Genomic DNA, 18,642 nt, shown 5'->3' with positions numbered 1-18,642 from the left:
TGAATAAGCTCAGATCAATAAGTAAATGAAGTTTAATTTTAAACGAGCCCTAAGCAGAAAATATACATTACAGTTCAAATTTGGAATAATAGTAAATATTTAAAAAATATATATGTATATATTTTGATGTCTGAATTTATTTGGTTAAAAATACAGTAAAAAATATGATATATTATTCTAATTTAAAACAACAGATTTCTATGTGAATACATAGTAAAGTGTAATTTATTTCTTTGATCAAAGCTGAATTTTCAGCATCATTACTCTAGTCTTCAGTATCACATGATCCTTCAGAAATCATTCTGATCGGCTGATTTGCTGCTCAAGAAACATTACTGGTTATTATCAATGTTGAAACCATGATATGTTTTTGTTTTTAGGATTCTTTGAGTCTCAAAAGAAAAGAAAAAACTCAAAGGAACAGCATTTATTTGAATTGGAAAACTATTGCTACATTATAAAAGTTGTTATTGTCACTTTAGGTTAATTTAATGCATCTTGAATAAAAAAAATCTGTTGTGTATATTCATAGGTTGCTATATGTGAAATATAATGCGCAGATTCTCTACAATCAGGTATTGGAGAGAACTTACTTAAAAACTGAGGTGAATAAGCTCAGGTCAATGAGTAAATAAAGTTTAATTTTAAACAAGCCCTAAGCAGAAAATATACATTACTGTTCAAAAGTTTGGAATAATAATAATGTGCTCTTCAAGGCTGAATGTATTTGCTCAAAAATACAGTAAAAATATGAAATATTATTAAAATTTAAAACAACAGTTTTCTATGTACATATATAGTCAAATGTAATTTATTTCCTGAATTTTCAGCATCATTACTGCAGTCTTCAGTATCACATCATCCTTCAGAAATCATTCTGATAGGCTGATTTGCTGCTCAAGAAACATTACTGGTTATTATCAATGTTGAAACCATGATACATTTTGGTTTTTAGGATTCTTTGAGTCTCAAAAGAAAAGAAAAAACTCAAAAGAACAGCATTTATTTGAAATGGAAATATTTTGTTACATTGTAATACTCTTTACTGTCACTTTGGATTAATTTAATGCATCCTTGCTGATTAAAAATTGTAATTTCTTTTTTAAAAATCTGTTGTGTATATTCATAGGTTGCTATATGTGAAATATAATGTGCGAATTCTCTAAAATCAGGTATTGGAGAGAAATATTCGATGTGGGAGCCGACGAAACGAGAGCTGGAGTTGCTGCGACACAACCCCAAACGAAGGAAAATTACAGCCAACTGCACCATTGGTAAGAACTTCATTTCCCACAGGCCACGTTTCTGAGCGATTTCTCCCAAAGCCTGTTCAATAACACCGCTCGGCTCTTAGTAGTTGATTAGGAGTCTGCCAAAACTCATCTGTATAAAACTAGTCGGTTCAAGCGATTTTGTAGTAGCCGAGCGTCTAGAGACTGCAGATTGCACCGGAGCCAAAGCGCTCTTTGTTTCTTGGCCACAAGTGCCATCGGTTTTGAACATTTTCATCAATTTTTGTGTGTGCATGCCATGACGGAAGGAAAAAATAAGAGTCTCTCTGTACACAAATAAGGAGAGATGTGGACGCTGGCCATTAGAGAAATAATCAGTCCCCTCCTCAGCGATTTCAGCGCTCTCCCTTCTCTCATTTTCGCCTGTTTCCCCTCAGTCAGAGGGCCTGGCAGTGGAGTAATAGTGTTAAATGTCTGCACCACAGGCCCAGCGTAGGCGCTAAACGCCAGCCTCTCTCACACCCAGAGAAACGCACTAATGCGATTAGCCATATGAGAGCCAGAGCTTCCATTGATCATTTAGGACATAATATGGCCCATGTATGATGAATTCAGTAGGGTTATTGTGCGAGATGGATCGGGCGGCTGTTGGTTTTACAGCCTGAGTAAACCGGAGGCGTGCGATGACGTAACGAATCGCGACACAACAGCTTGAGGCTGCGTCTACTGGAAGTGTCAAAACATGTTCGTTAAAGACGCACCAATCAGCTGTGAGCTCGATGCTCGACTTCAGAGAGAGTGAAATTAAATAAAACACTGTTTTCAAGAGCAAAATCATTTTGCACGTTAGTAATTTCTTTTCTAAAACGGCTAGGATTAGGAACTGGGATCCAGTTTTTATTCAGAGGCATACAGCACAACCAGAATAGTCTGATTCTAAAGCAAATGGCTCTTTTAAAGCAATTTTGTTTTTAGTCATTCAGAAATGCGCAGCACATCCAGAGCAATCTGATTCTTTTGAGTAATTTCATTGCTATGCATCGAAAACACACATCACGACTGGACTGATCTAACCGATTCCTGAACACATGACTCTTTTGAATCATTTTGTTCATTTTAGGGAATTAAAAACATACGGCACAATTTTTTTTTGAGATTCAAAAATATGTAGCACATTCAGAGTAGATTCTTGAACAAATGACTCTTTTAAATAGGTTCTTTTTAGTGGTTCAAAAATATGCAGCTCATTCAGAGTAGTCAGATTCTTGAGCTAATGATTCTTTTGAGTCATTTCATTATCTTGAATCAAAAATTCACAGCAAAACCGGACTGATCCAACCCATTTCAGAACAAATGACTCTTTTGAATAGGTTCTTTTTAGTGAATCAAAAACATACACCACAACCAGAATAGACGGATTCTAAAGCAAATGGCTCTTTTGAGTTATTTCATTACCTTGAATCAAAAACACAGTACAACCAGACTGAACCAACCGATTCCTGAACACATGACTCTTTTGAATAGGTTCTTTTTAGTGAATCAAAAACATACACCACAACCAGAATAGACGGATTCTAAAGCAAATGGCTCTTTTGAGTTATTTCATTACCTTGAATCAAAAACACAGTACAACCAGACTGAACCAACCGATTCCTGAACAAATGACTCTTTTGAATAGGTTCTTTTTAGTGAATTAAAAACATACAGCACAACTCATCCAGATACTTGAGCAAATGTCTCCGAGTCATTTTATAACCTTAAATCGAAATCACACCGCATGACTGGACTGATCCAACAGATTCAAAAAATATGCAGCACATTCAGAGTAGATTCTTTCTTGAGCAAATGATTCTTTTGAGTCATTTCATTAACTTGAATTGAAAACACAGCACAACCGGACTGATCCAACCGATTCCTGAACAAATGACTCTTTTGAATAGGTTCTTTTTAGTGAATCAAAAACATACAGCACAACCAGAATAGACAGATTCTAAAGCAAATGATTCTTTTGAGTTATTTCATTACCTTGAATCAAAAACACAGTACAACCAGACTGAACCAACCGATTCCTGAACACATGACTCTTTTGAATGGGTTCTTTTTAGTGAATTAAAAACATACAGCACAACTCATCCAGATACTTGAGCAAATGTCTCCGAGTCATTTTATAACCTTAAATCGAAATCACACCGCATGACTGGACTGATCCAACAGATTCAAAAAATATGCAGCACATTCAGAGTAGATTCTTTCTTGAGCAAATGATTCTTTTGAGTCATTTCATTACCTTGAATTGAAAACACAGCACAACCGGACTGATCCAACCGATTCCTGAACAAATGACTCTTTTGAATAGGTTCTTTTTAGTGAATCAAAAACATACAGCACAATCAGAATAGACAGATTCTAACGCAAATGGCTCTTTTGAAGCCAATTTATTTTTAGTGGTTCAGAAATATGCAGCACATCCAGAGTTATCTGATTCTTGAGCAAATTATTCTTTTGAGTAATTTCATTACTATGCATCGACGCATCACGACTGGACTGATCTAACCGATTCCTGAACACATGACTCTTTTGAATCGGTTCATTTTAGGGAATTAAAAACATACAGCACAATTATTTATTTATTTATTTTTTTTTTTATATTCAAAAATATGTAGCACATTCAGAGTAGATTCTTGAGCAAATTATTCTTTTGAGTCTTTTCATTATCTGTCTTGAATTCGAAAACACTGTACGACCAGACTGATCCAACCGATTCCTGAACAAATGACTCTCTTAAATAGGTTCTTTTTAGTGAATCAAAAGCATACAGCACAACCAAAATAGTCTGATTCTTAAGCAAATTACTCTCTTGAGACTCATTTGTTTTTAGTGGTTCAAAACTATACAGCACATTCAGAATAGTCCAATTTCTGAACAAATGACTCTTTTGAATAGGTTCTTTTTAGTGAATTAAAAACATACATCACAACCAGAGTAGTCTGATTCTTAAGCAAATGATTATTTAGAGTCATTTCATTACCTTGAATCGAAAACACACAGCACGACTGAACTTATCCAACCGATTCTTGAACAAAAGACTCCTTTGAGCTGGTTCTTTATAATAAATCAAAAACGTACAGCACAGCCAGAGTAGTCTGATTCTTAAGCAAATCATTCTTCGAAGTCATTTCATTACCTTGAATCGAAAACTCGCAGCAAAACCGGACTGATCTAACCGATTTCTCAACAAATGGTCCTAGTGAATCAAAGGCATACAGCACAACCAGAGTAGTCAGATTCTTATGCAAATGACTCTTTTAAACATTTTTTTAATGATTCAAAAATCAGCACATTCAGTGTAGATTCTTGAGAAAATTATTCTTTTGAGTCATTTAATTACCTTGAATCTCAAACACAGCACAACCAGACTGATCCAACCGATTCCTGAACAAATGACTCCTTTGAATAGGTTCTATTTAGTGAATCAAAAACATACAGCACAACCAGAATAGTCTGATTCATAAGCAAATTACTTTTTTTGAGACCATTTTTTTTTTTAGTGATTCAAAAATGTGCAGAACATTCAGAGTAGATTCTTTCTTAAGCAAATGATTCTTTTGAGTCATTTCATTAGCTTGAATTTAAAACACAGCACGACTGGACTGATCCAACCGATTCCTGAACAAATGACTCTTTTGAAATGGGTTCTTTTTAGTGAATCAAAAATATACAGTATAACCAGAGTAGTCTGATTCTAAAGCAAATGATTCTTTTGAGTCATTTCATTACCTTGAATCGAAAACACACCACATGGCTGGACTGATCCAATTGATTCCTGAACAAATGATTCCTTTTGAGCTGGTTGTTTTTAGTAAATCAAAAACATACAGCACATCCAGAGTGATCCAAACGACTCCTTTACCGACTCAAAGTACAGCATACAGCACAACCAGAGTAGTCAGATTCTTAAGCAAATGATTCTTTTGATTCATTTCATTACCTTGAATCAAAAAACACGCATTCGAAAGAGTCATTTGCTCAGGAATCGGTTGGATCAGTCTGGTTGTGCTGGGTTTTTGATTCAAGCTAATGAAATGACTCAAAAGAATCATTTGCTCAAGAATCAGACTACTGTGGCTGTGCTTTGTTTTTGATTCACTACAAAGAACGACTTAATAGAATCATTGTATTGCGAAAAACAGACTACACTGGTTGTGCTGTATGTATTTGATTCACTAAAAAGAACCAACTCACATTTTTTTGTATATATAGCATGTACATAGTAGTCCAATTCTTAAATGAGTCATTTCATTACCTTAAATCAAAAACATACAACACAAATGGACTGATCCAAACAATTCCTGAATGAACAAGAGGTTCTTTCGAATACAGTGAATCTTATATCACAATTATCACATTTTTTGTTTGTTTTTAAATAAAGAATATTATATCATATATTCCTCAAGTTTAAGAATCATAAATAAAACTAGAATCACTACCAGAATAATTGAATCACTTAAAACAGCAATGCAGAGAAACTCATATAACGTTAGTTATGTTGTTTGACACAATGCACACCCAATTTATTTCATGCAAGCAATCTGTTTTTGTTGCGTGTGAATCTTGTCCAGCGTATAAACAGTGTTGTTTGTGATGAGACTGAAGCAGGGGGTTGTTGTGAGCAGCGGTGTGCGAGTAGGATCAGGCGTGCATGCGATGTTCAATCACTCGTGTGCATTAATAATACATCAGCACTTGAAAGAGCGAGGTGCCTCGGGAGGCGCTGGATGAGGCCGGGCATGTGTCTCTCTATCTCCAGGTCTTCTCACAATCGGCTACTCGTTTTGGTCGTCTCTCCATCCCCGTCTCTCCTTTTAACTAAACTCAGGGAAGCATGAGGAGCAGATGTCTGAGAGCTGTAGATCTGGAGCGAGGCCAGTCGAAGGCGTTTAGCCACCCTGTGAGAGCGCAGGCCTTCTGTCGGCTCGTCCCGCGGCTCATGGGCCTCCTGTAACCTGTCAAAGTGTAGAGCGGGAGGGGAAACGCTGCCCACTTCAGCTCAGCGGGAGGAGACTCTGAATGACGGAGAGAGAGGCCTGCTGTGTTCAGCCATGCACAAGCTTCTGAGGTCATGCACTTCAGATCCAGACGAGGATATTTGCTTTGTGAAAATGCATTGGGTTGCTTGGTTTTAACCAATGTGCACAAGCGCTCGACTGGAAACTTGGTTTATCAAACCAATATTATTGAATCAAAAAAAAAAGATTAAAAAATATGTAGCACATTCAGAGTAGATTCTTGAGTCTTTTCATTATCTATCTTGAATTCGAAAACACTGTACGACCAGACTGATCCAACCGATTCCTGAACAAATGACTCTTTTAAATAGGTTCTTTTTAGTGGTTCAAAAATATGCAGCACATTCAGAGTAGTCAGATTCTTGAGCTAATGATTCTTTTGAGTCATTTCATTATCTTGAATCAAAAATTCACAGCAAAACCGGACTGATCCAACCCATTTCAGAGCAAATGACTCTTTTGAATAGGTTCTTTTTAGTGAATCAAAAACATACAGCACAACCAGAATAGACAGATTCTTAAGCAAATGATTCTTTTGAGTTATTTCATTACCTTGAATCAAAAACACAGTACGACCAGACTGAACCAACCGATTCCTGAACACATGACTCTTTTGAATAGGTTCTTTTTAGTGAATTAAAAACATACAGCACAACTCATCCAGATACTTGAGCAAATGTCTCCGAGTCATTTTATAACCTTAAATCGAAATCACACCGCATGACTGGACTGATCCAACAGATTCCAAAAATATGCAGCACATTCAGAGTAGATTCTTTCTTGAGCAAATGATTCTTTTGAGTCATTTCATTACCTTGAATTGAAAACACAGCACAACCGGACTGATCCAACCGATTCCTGAACAAATGACTCTTTTGAATAGGTTCTTTTTAGTGAATCAAAAACATACAGCACAACCAGAATAGACAGATTCTAAAGCAAATGGCTCTTTTGAAGCCAATTTATTTTTAGTGGTTCAGAAATATGCAGCACATCCAGAGTTATCAGATTCTTGAGCTAATGATTCTTTTGAGTCATTTCATTATCTGACGGAGAGAGAGGCCTGCTGTGTTCAGCCATGCACAAGCTTCTGAGGTCATGCACTTCAGATCCAGACGAGGATATTTGCTTTGTGAAAATGCATTGGGTTGCTTGGTTTTAACCAATGTGCACAAGCGCTCGACTGGAAACTTGGTTTATCAAACCAATATTATTGAATCTGTTCAAGCTGTGCTGGAAGACCTGATTTTTGGATGGACTTAAAACTCCCTTTAACCATTTGTTTATGTCCTTTTAAATTTATTTATTTTATTTATTTATTTATTTATTTATTGTATAATTTGTTTCAATTTAATCACCAGGTCAGGGCTTTTTTTTAATGTTTATAAAGTATTATTTTTTTATTATTTTTGATATTTTTTTTAATGCATATTACTCGTTCATTATTTATTAACTTTAATAATGCTAACTATTATCATCATTATGAATACTAAAATACTAATATAAGTAGACAATAAACAGTAAATACAATATATGTGAATAGTTCTTTTAATAATATTACTAACAATAAATCATATTAATCATTCATAAGTAATATACTGATACAAATGATGATGCAGTAAATATAAAGTAAGTGATTGAAAAATAATGTTATGATTTTTTAGACATTAAACATTTCTAAAATTGACATACGCAATTATAAAATATTGGTAATAATAATACTTTAGAAATAATAAATTGTTAATAAAATGGTGAAGATAAATTACTGAAATAGAAATAATAATAAATTACTAATATAATTAATTACTAATATAATATATTTTTAACTATTTTTTTAAAAATGTATTTATTAGTAATATTAATAAGTAATATTAATCATTTATAAGTAATAAAATACTCATACAAATGCAATAAAAATAAAGTAAATTATTAAAGTTGTTTTTATTATATTTCTTATACATTATAAATTGCCAATAAAAATTGACAAACAGTAAATATGAAGTAATAAATTGTTAATAATAATACTTAATATAATGTAAATGAGTAAAAATTGTTTATTTATTTTTATTATTATTGATACTATGACTATTATCATTATTTAATGACAATATTAATTTAAATAGTAAATGACAAATAAAAATAATAGCATAAAATAATGCAAATGTTAAATTAATTATATTAATAATGTATCTATTATTATTATTATTATTATTATTATTATTATTATGATCATTTCTCTTAATCACAATAATTATGACAAAGCATGTATTTTAAAATCTACTTTTTACTATTTGTATTTATCAACAATTTATTAATAACAATAAAATAATAATATTCATATTAATAAAACAGTAATCATTTACAAGTAGTAAAAAATACTGACATTTCTCTTAATTACAATAATTATAATTAAAATTTGACATTTTATTGTAATTTATTATGATGATTATGATTATTTTACTATTAAAAATATTTAATAACATACAGAATAATAAATAACAAATAAAAATTACAGTAATTAATGTATTATTAATATTATTAATTATTTTTAATATTATTAATTCTGGTCATTACAATAATTACGATAACACTTTTTTTCTGTACATTTTGAGTAATTTATCAATAATAACAACAATTGTATTTTTATGTGTTTACTTTGTATTTTTGTATTTTTCTGTAGCAATTTATTATTGTTTTTTTATTATTATTTTACTGTTATTAATATATATTAACAATTAAAAAATAAATAAAAATAATAACCGTAAATAATTTGTATTTTCATTTCTCATAATTACAACAATTATCATAACACATATTTTTAATTGTACTTTGCGTTTTAGTAATTGATCAATTTATTATTATTATTAACAACAATTGTATTTTTATTCATTTACTTTGTACTTTTTGTAGTAAATTATTATTATTATTATTGATATTAATTATTATTGTCTTTAGGTTAAAAGGAGAAGCTAAGAAGTTTAAACAGGTTAAAAATATAAAATGATATATTTATTTTTCCAACCATCACTGGTGATTCATTTTTTTAGTGTGAATACTCGGCTCAAAAAGGACTCCATGTTCATTCTTATTTCTAACTCTCTCCTTATTTCTTGTCTCGTCTCTTTCAGGACTGAGGGGTTTGATAAATCTTGGGAACACGTGCTTTATGAACTGCATCGTTCAGGCTCTCACACACACTCCGCTGCTGAGGGACTTCTTCCTGTCCGACAGACACAAGTGTGAGATGCAGTCCAACTCCTGCCTCGTGTGTGAAATGTCTCAGCTCTTTCAGGAGGTGAGAGCTCAACACAAACACACACACACACAGAGTGTCTTAGACCTTCTGTTACACACATCATCCTTCTCTCTATTGGTCCGTCCTGTAGTTCTACTCGGGTCACCGCTCTCCCCACATTCCCTTCCGGTTGCTGCACCTGGTCTGGACTCACGCACGACACCTGGCCGGATACGAGCAGCAGGACGCTCACGAGTTCCTCATCGCTGCTCTGGATGTGCTGCACAGACACTGCAAAGGTACCTCAGCCAATCAGGTGCCACTGTTCTCATGGAACAGCCAATCAGAGGATAGCTGTTTAATTCAGTTTTTATTCTTTGTTCCCTTCAGAGTTCACAGCCAAACTGTAAATTACTTATTTACTTTATGTTGCGATAAATATTAATAATACCAGTAATAATAGTAAGTTATAAACAATAAATTACAAATCAAAATTGGCAGTAAATGCAAAATAAACAAATCAAAAAATGCTATAATTATTAATAGTCATATTTTATAAATAATAATACATTAATAGCAAAGGTGCAGGAGTAAACATTTACAAAATCATAAAAAAAGTAAAAATATTAATGTGTGATTTTCTAGATATTTCAACGTTACTTGATTCTGAAATATTTAGATGCAACAGCCAAACTGTTTATTAAAAATAAAAAAAATTATTTATAAACGATAAAGAACTAATACAAATTTGGCAGTAAATGCAAAATAAGCCAAATAAAAAAAGCTATAATTATTAATAGTCATATTTTATAAATAATAATACATTAATATCAAAAGGTGCAACAGTAAACATTACAAAATCATAATTTAAATATATTTTAATTGTGATTTTCTTGTTATTTCAACATTACTTGATTCTGAAATATTTAGATGCAACAACCAAGCTGTATGTTACTTATTTATTTTGTTGTAATTAATATTAATAATAATAATAATAATAGTAATTTATAAACAATAAATTACAAATCAAAATTGTCAGTAAATGCAAATTAAAGAGGTAAAAAAATGGAATAATTAAGTCATATTTTATAAATAATAATGCATTAATAGCAAAAGGTTCAACAGTTAACATTACAAAATCATAATAATGTACATGTATGTTTTATTATTACTACTACTACTACTACTACTAATAATAATAATAATGGTAATTTATAATTAAATTAATAATAAAAACAGTAATTGCAAAGTCTAATAATAATAATAAAAATAATTTATTGGTTAATATGAAAAGGTGATAAGAGTAAATGATTAAAATAATAATGATCATTTATAAATGAGTTAATAATAAAACCGTAAATGCAGTCTAATAATAATAATAATAATAATTTAATAGGTTAATATTAAAAGGTGATAAGAATAAATGATACAAAGTAAATTATTAAAACAATTTATAAATGAGTTAATAATAAAACCGTACATGCAAAGTCTAATAATAATAATCATCATCATTTCATAATTTAATAATAAAAGGTGATACATGAAACAAAATAAATTATTAAAATAATAATAATTTATAAATAATAATAGTTGGATGTGGGTTTTTCCTAAACATTGCAACCAAAAGGCATATTGCTCACTTATTTTTGTTATTGAAAAATCATAATTTATTAATAATACATTTTAAATATTCAAAATACAATTATAAAATATTAAAATGAAAAATAAATGTCACAAATAGAAATTGTGAGTAAATGCAAAGTAAATACTTTATTTTTGTTAATAATAATAAGTTAATAAGAGATGATAAGAGTAAACAGTAAAAAATAAATGTAAATAATAATTTACAAATAATAAATTCATATTTTCCTTTTAAAGTCAAATCCTAGCATACTAGTTGATTGCACATTTTATTTAAGTTTAATCAATTTGGCAATTCGCAATTGTATTTTGTGTAAAGTCTAATTTGAGTGATTGTTTAGTATTTATTTTGTGATTCATTCAGCATGTTTGTGTGCTGCATCTCTGCAATTATTGGTTTTCTGTCTTGTTTCGGAGGCGGAAGGCCGTCTTCAAGATCTGTTGCGCTTCATCCAGTAGGAAGTTGCAAATTTCGTCTTTCCAAATTGAGTGAAACGCAGCATTAGCTAGTTAATTATATTAGTTCCATCTGGCTAGTTTTCAGATGAAATGGGTGGTATGGAGCAGGAGAGATAATGAGGGAAGGCTGCGTGACGCGTGTTAATGGTGACAGCTGTATTTCAGGACTAATCTGCTGTCGGAAAGCAGGACGAGCCACAACACAATGCGTTTACGCTGTAGATTGAGATGTGAGAGCTGTTCACGATGAAGTGTGTGAGTTCTGTGATGCTGCATCTGCCATTGGCTGGATATACAAATAGCCCCGCCTCCAAAATCACGCCATTGGTGGAGCTAGTGTGGCTGGGTTGGGCTGATCTGAATGCTCACAACAAAGCAATGTTTTGATAGTAATAGTGTTTTATTATCAAGAAAATTTACACACATTTTATCAGTAAATATGACTACACAATTTCTCCAAAAAAAAAATTTATATATATATATTTTTTGGATGGCACAGTTTGGCATTTATGTAGCAAATTACGTAATATTATTATATACTTAGTATTTTTATTACTAATAATAATAAATAGTAAAATAATTTAATGTGTAATATTTCACTATAAAATTAAATTATATTATTTCTTAAATATTATTTTTATTTTTATGTAGCAGTGTGGCTAAAACGGTAATTTTTTTATTTGTATTATTACTAAATAAAAATATTAGACATATATAAGAAATATGCAATGTTTTACTGTAAAACATTTATTCATGTATTTATTTAATTTAATAAATATATTGTTTTATTTATTTATAATTTAAAAAAATATGTATAATTGCTTTATTTCAAACTAAATCAAGCTCTCATTTTTATGAAGCAATGACTTTTTTTTTCTTCTTTGTATTACTAAATAAAAATATTAAGACATGTTGCCATGTAATATTTTACTGGAAAACATTTATTTATAATTTAATAAATATAGTGTTTTATTCAGTTATAATTTATTATAATTTAATAATAATTATAATTGCATATATTTTTTTAAACTAAATCAAGCTTTTATTTGTATGTAGCAATATGACTAAAATTATTATAATATTATTACTAAATAAAAATATTAGTTAAAATAGGAAATATTGTCATGTAATATTTTACTGTAAAACAATGATAATATGGTTTTATCTATATTAATTATAGATATATTATAATTAATATTAACAATATTAATACTATACATGCGTGAAAAAATTATATATATATTTTTTTTTTCTTTAGACAATTATTAATATTGTAATTTTACATTTCAACTGTAAAACTATTATTTGTATATTTTTATCATATTTATATGTATATGTGATAAAAATATAAAAAATATATATTTTTTTATTTTTATAATTTTATATAATTTATAATTTTTATATAATATTTTTATAATTTCTATAATTATATTTCTATAATATTTTTGGTTTTAATAAATTAGAATTGCATATTTTGCTTTGTTTTTTGTTTGTTTTTTTTACAAAAAAAAGGCTTTAATGCTTGCAACAGCCTGTTTATAAATGCACTATAGGAAGATGATTGGCAGACGTTGCATTTTCAACACATATATTGCTTTAATTAAATCACAGCCTTTGTGATTTAATAATTCCACTAATCCATATTGCAATTCATCTTTATTGTGATTAATCCCACAGCACTCATTTTAATATCCTGTAAGCTATTCCAAACATTTCCCAACGACTTCCAGAAACTATTTCAGTAATGCATCAAACAGCAGAGAGATTTTGTTACATTTCAGTATTTCATTGAGATCACTCGTAGATTCGTGACTCTGTGGGATGAAACATTTCCAGGAAGAATGTTAAATCATTAATGGTCCTGCGTTGGTGCGCATGTGCGAGAGAGAGCGTCCTGTCGCATTAAAGGAAGTCAGAGTCAGGGTCAGAGAGTGGGTGGGCGAATCTCGCAGAGAGAGGAAGTAAGGGGGAGAGACAGACCTCAGTCTTCCTCCTGCAGTGTGAAAGCCAAGGGAGGGGTGTTTCTGCAGCAATCCGAGTGCTGCTTTCTAATCAGACCTTCTCTTTCTCTCTCTCTCTGTGTGTGTGTGTTCATATGCTGCTTCCATGTCCACTAAGGAGATGACAATGGGAAAAAAGCCAACAACCCAAACCACTGCAACTGCATCATTGACCAAATCTTCACGGGAGGCCTGCAGTCTGACGTCACCTGCCAAGTCTGCCAGTAAGATCCGACGCAGCGCTCACGCTTGCTTTAGAAGAGCCCGGATCAAACGGCCAGAGCTAACTTCTGTGTTGAGCTTTCACATAGCTGTTTTTGCTCAGATAGATGCTTTGAATTCAATGTGGCGATATGTGTTATTCACTTTTAAGGCGAGACACTGCAGCTGAATAGGGTAAAAAAAATAACTAATAGTTATTACCTTACTTACCCAGTTGATTGATTACATTGATACATTGCAAACATTTTTTTTGTATTGCAAGTTTTCTAAAATGCTAGGTGTAAATATGCAAATGAGTCATTATATAATAAAATATGCACTAATTTGCATACATTTCCAGTACAAAAAATGTAAACACTGGATAAAGCCAGTTTCAAAATTCTTGTTTATTTATTTATTTATTTACATATTAGAGTCAAATGTTTTTACAGAGGGTTTTACATTAGGGTTTCTCATTTTGTCACGCCATAATTCAGGGGGAAAAAAAAAACGCTTGGAGTAAAATGTATAAAATCAAGCTAATTATATATGAGCAGGTCCCTCTGTAAAAACCTTCAGGATATAGACAGGAATAAAAAATGTCAAGTTGTGTGTAAGAGCTACCTAAGTGGAGATTTATGGAAAAAAAACTCGTTTTGAGAAAACCGCCTTTAAAAATATGGATTGTGATTGAAATCTATTGACGCAAATAGAAAAAGTGCTTTAAAAGAAACACTTAACAGCGTATTTTGGATGTTTTCTTTCCACTAGTCTGAAAAAAATACTTTATGAAAAACAAAAAATCCCCAAATCTCAAACTTGACAGGTTCATGAAAAAACGTTTTTGCAGTTCACCCCAAAATAAAAATTGTCGTCATTTACTCACAGTCATGTTGTTATAAGCCTGGGTGAATTTCTTTTTTTTTTTTTCTGTTAAACACAAAAGAAGATATTTTAAAGACTGTTTGGTGAGTAATGAGTAAATCATGACAGAATTGTCTGTTCAATTCAACTTTCACTTAAATATTTAATATTTATTTATTCATTTTAATTATTTTACTTTTTTTGCACTCACACAAATATTGGGATAATTATTTATTTAAATTATTAAATTTAATATTTTTATTATGTTTGAATATTAAAAAATATTGTGTAAACTATTTAATTAGATTTTTTTATTATTATTATTATATTTGAATATTAAACTTAATGTTTTTGGTTTGTTATCAGTGCTTTTTTTGCACACACAAATATAAGACAAATATTTATCTAAGTATTTTACACAGCATTTACATAATTTTTTTAGCAGTTCTTGATTGCACACAAAATAAAATAAAATATTTATCTAATAAAATTTTTTACACAGAAATTAAATATTTAATTTTAGTTTCTCTTTTTTGCACAAAAATATAGGGAAACTATTTAATAAAAGATTTGTTTTATTTACATTTAAAAAAAATATTTTTTGTTGTTTCTGTACACAGAAAACATTAAAATGTTTATTATCCTTTTAAATACTTTAAATATTTAATATTAACATTTTGTGTAATTTATTTGAATTGTTATCAGTACTTGTTTGCACACACTAACAAAATAAGTAAAAATATTTATCTAAGAGTATTTAAATTTATTTGATTTTCTCAGTACTTTTTCACAAAAAATATAGTGAAACAATTTCATTAGAAAAGTAAATATTTTTGCGTTTTATTTGATTATTAAATGTAATTTATTTTTGAATTTTTATAGTTTTCTTTTTGTTTTTACGCACAAATATAATACATTTAAATATTTATTATCCATTTAAATATTTTACACAACGTCAATATGTATTTTATAAAAAATTTCTCAGTACTTTTTTTTGCTCAAATCTATTTAATTAGAAAAGTAAATGTTTTTATGTATTATGTTTGAATAATGTTTTTGAATTATTATCAGTACTTTTTGCACACTAATATAAATGTATTTATTATACATTTAAATATTTAAAGAAGTATTTCAATTTTAAATATTTAATTTATTGGAATTTTTAACAGTACTTTTTGTTTTTGCATACAAAAAAATATATTTAAAAATGTTTAATTTCTAATTAAATATTTTACACAATTTATATAATAAATATTTATTTTAATTTTATCAGGTTTTTTCCCACAAATAAATAATACTCAATTTGAAAATAAATGTAATGCATACAAGTATTTGATTATTAAAATACTATGATGATGATGATGATGATAATAGTAATAATAATAAAATTGCACTTTTTGGTATTAAACTAATTAGGTCCACATGAGGTATCTTAGTAGGCAGCATAATTATTCCTCCTACTTATTGTAACAGCCATTAATTCTGTTTCCTTAAAATGCTCCCTACATAGGCAGAGAACAGAGGCGATGCCTATATATTGTATTTTCTGTATGTAACCCAGTTAGAAAGCCACTGAACATCCTCAAGTGTTCAGATCCTATTTAAAATCCTAATTTCATTCAGCGCCACCCTGTGTTCAACAAAGGTACTTCACTCCGCCCTTTCACTTCCTGCTGGCTCTTGATTATTTAAGCACCACTGTGTTCATCAAGTCAAGTTTTAATGACTTCCACCCAATTAAGTAGAAGTCTTTTCAGGCTTTGCAGTACCTGAACTGACAAATACATAGAAACGCTGCTAAGTAAAAAATATTTATAGAATTAAATATTTGACAGAATTAAAAAAAATGTATATAATTATTCTTAATTATTTATTTTTCTGTACTTTTTCGCACACAATATACGGAAACTATTTAATTAGAAAAGTGTTTTTTAAATATTAAATGTAATGTTTGTTTTTTTTGCATGCAAATACAATAAATTTAAATATTTATTATCCATTTAATTATTTTACACAATGTAAATATTAAATATTTAATTTAATTAATTTATGTGTTATATTAAACTTAACGTGTTTTGAATTTTTATTTTTATGTTTTATGTTTTGCACGCAACTATAATATATTTATTGTCCATTTAAATATTTTACACAGTATTTAAATGTTAAATATGTATTTTATTTAATATTTTTATCAGTACTTGTTTGCACACACAAAATAAGTACAAATATTTATTTGATTTTTTTTTTTCAGCACTTTTTTTTAGCACAGAAATATAGGGAAATGATTTAATTAGAAAATGTAATATTTTTGATCATTTGAATATTAAATGTAATGTTTCTGAATTTTTCTTTTGTTTTTGCACATATGTATTATCATTTAAATGTTTTACGCTGTATTTAAATGATGAATCTTTAATTTATTTGAGTGATTTTTGTCACCAAAACATTTAATTTGAAAATAGATATATGTAATGAATAAAAGTATTTGATAATTTGTCATTTTTATTCAATTACATTTTTATATCAGTAATTTTTTCCACAAAAATATTGGGAAACTAATTAGAAAATAATTTTTTTTTTAGTGTTATATTTGAATATTAATGCATAGGAACGCTCCTGTTTTTTGCTGATTGTTCTGTGTTTTGGTGTCCGCAGTGGGGTTTCCACCACAATAGACCCGTTCTGGGACATCAGTTTGGATCTGCCGGGTTCGTCCACTCCGTTCTGGCCGCTCAGCCCCGGCAGCGACGGCAGCGTGGTGAACGGAGACAGTCACCCGACCGGAGCCACCACGCTCACGGACTGCTTGCGCAGGTAGAGACGCTCACGCCGCTGACAGCCGCATGTCTGCGAAGGCTTAGCCGCCTCTGACTCCCGCTTCTGCGTTGCAGGTTCACCCGACCGGAGCACTTAGGAAGCAGCGCCAAGATCAAATGCAGCGGTTGTCATAGTTACCAGGAATCCACCAAGCAGCTGACAATGAAGAGGCTTCCGATCGTGGCCTGTTTCCACCTCAAAGTGAGTGTGGTTTTGGTTGCATGTCAAAATGGACTGTATATGATGCACTTTGGAGTAGGGATACTTGATGCATGTTAGAAGTCAATATTATTTAGATTTTTTTAAGATAATAATCTTCATCCATCATATATTTATAATTGCGCATGCTTATATCTCCTATTGTTTTTCCCATGTTTATATTTATATTATATGTTTTCTATTATATAGTTGAAACTGATAAATTAATACCACAGTTAAATGTAGTTTTTAGCGAATATAAAAATTAGTCCTAATTTTTATACAGTCCATATTGTTGTTATTATTATTTTCTCTAAATATTCTATAATTTAACTTTCATAAATTATTATTATTATTGTGTGTGTGTGTGTGTGTGTGTGTGTGTGTGTGTGTGTGTGTGTGTGTGTGTGTATATATATATATATTTTTTTTTTCTAAATTTCTGTGTACTATTTAAAATAAGTTACTCAGTAATTGGTTTTATTATATTTTATTAATAATTTAATTATTGTTATTATTACTGCTTTATTGTCTTATTTTAGTTTTGCACACATTAGAATAGAATTTTAATATTTCTATACATGATTGTCATTTAATATTAATTATTAAATGTTGCAAAAAATATTATTATTATTATTATTACTGTATTGTCTTTATTTTCATTTTACACACATTAGAATAGAATTTAAATATTTTGAGTAATTAAATATTTTGGAATAATTATTAAATGTTGCTCAAATATTATTATTATTATTATTATTATTATTATTATTATTATTACTGTACTTTATTATTTTCATTTTACACATTAGAATAGAATTTTAATGTTTATATAGATAATAATCATTTTAATATTAAATCTTGCTAAAATATTATTATTATTATTATTATTATTATTATTATTACTGTACTGTCATTTTGTATTTGTT

The 18,642-nt window shown here is 29.7% G+C and overlaps 1 protein-coding gene across 2 annotated transcripts in view; it reads left to right on the top strand.

Annotated features, from left to right (window-relative positions):
* usp22 (ubiquitin specific peptidase 22) overlaps nt 1-18,642 on the top strand; it is a 67,436-nt gene that overhangs the window by 43,940 nt on the left and 4,854 nt on the right. Inside the window, exons 4-9 of one of the 2 annotated variants that reach the window (XM_073828095.1) lie at nt 1,173-1,274; nt 9,427-9,593; nt 9,685-9,832; nt 13,752-13,857; nt 17,354-17,512; nt 17,590-17,716. In XM_073828095.1, the coding sequence (XP_073684196.1) occupies nt 1,173-1,274; nt 9,427-9,593; nt 9,685-9,832; nt 13,752-13,857; nt 17,354-17,512; nt 17,590-17,716 (809 nt within the window). The remainder of the gene's footprint in view (nt 1-1,172; nt 1,275-9,426; nt 9,594-9,684; nt 9,833-13,751; nt 13,858-17,353; nt 17,513-17,589; nt 17,717-18,642) is intronic. The other variant, XM_073828096.1, reaches the window with a different exon arrangement.

This window comes from Garra rufa, chromosome 22 (assembly GCF_049309525.1).
Source record: "Garra rufa chromosome 22, GarRuf1.0, whole genome shotgun sequence".
Lineage (NCBI taxonomy): Eukaryota > Metazoa > Chordata > Actinopteri > Cypriniformes > Cyprinidae > Garra > Garra rufa.
The sequence above is the reverse complement of the archived record's forward strand: the minus strand, read 5'-3'. Positions and strand labels throughout refer to the sequence as shown.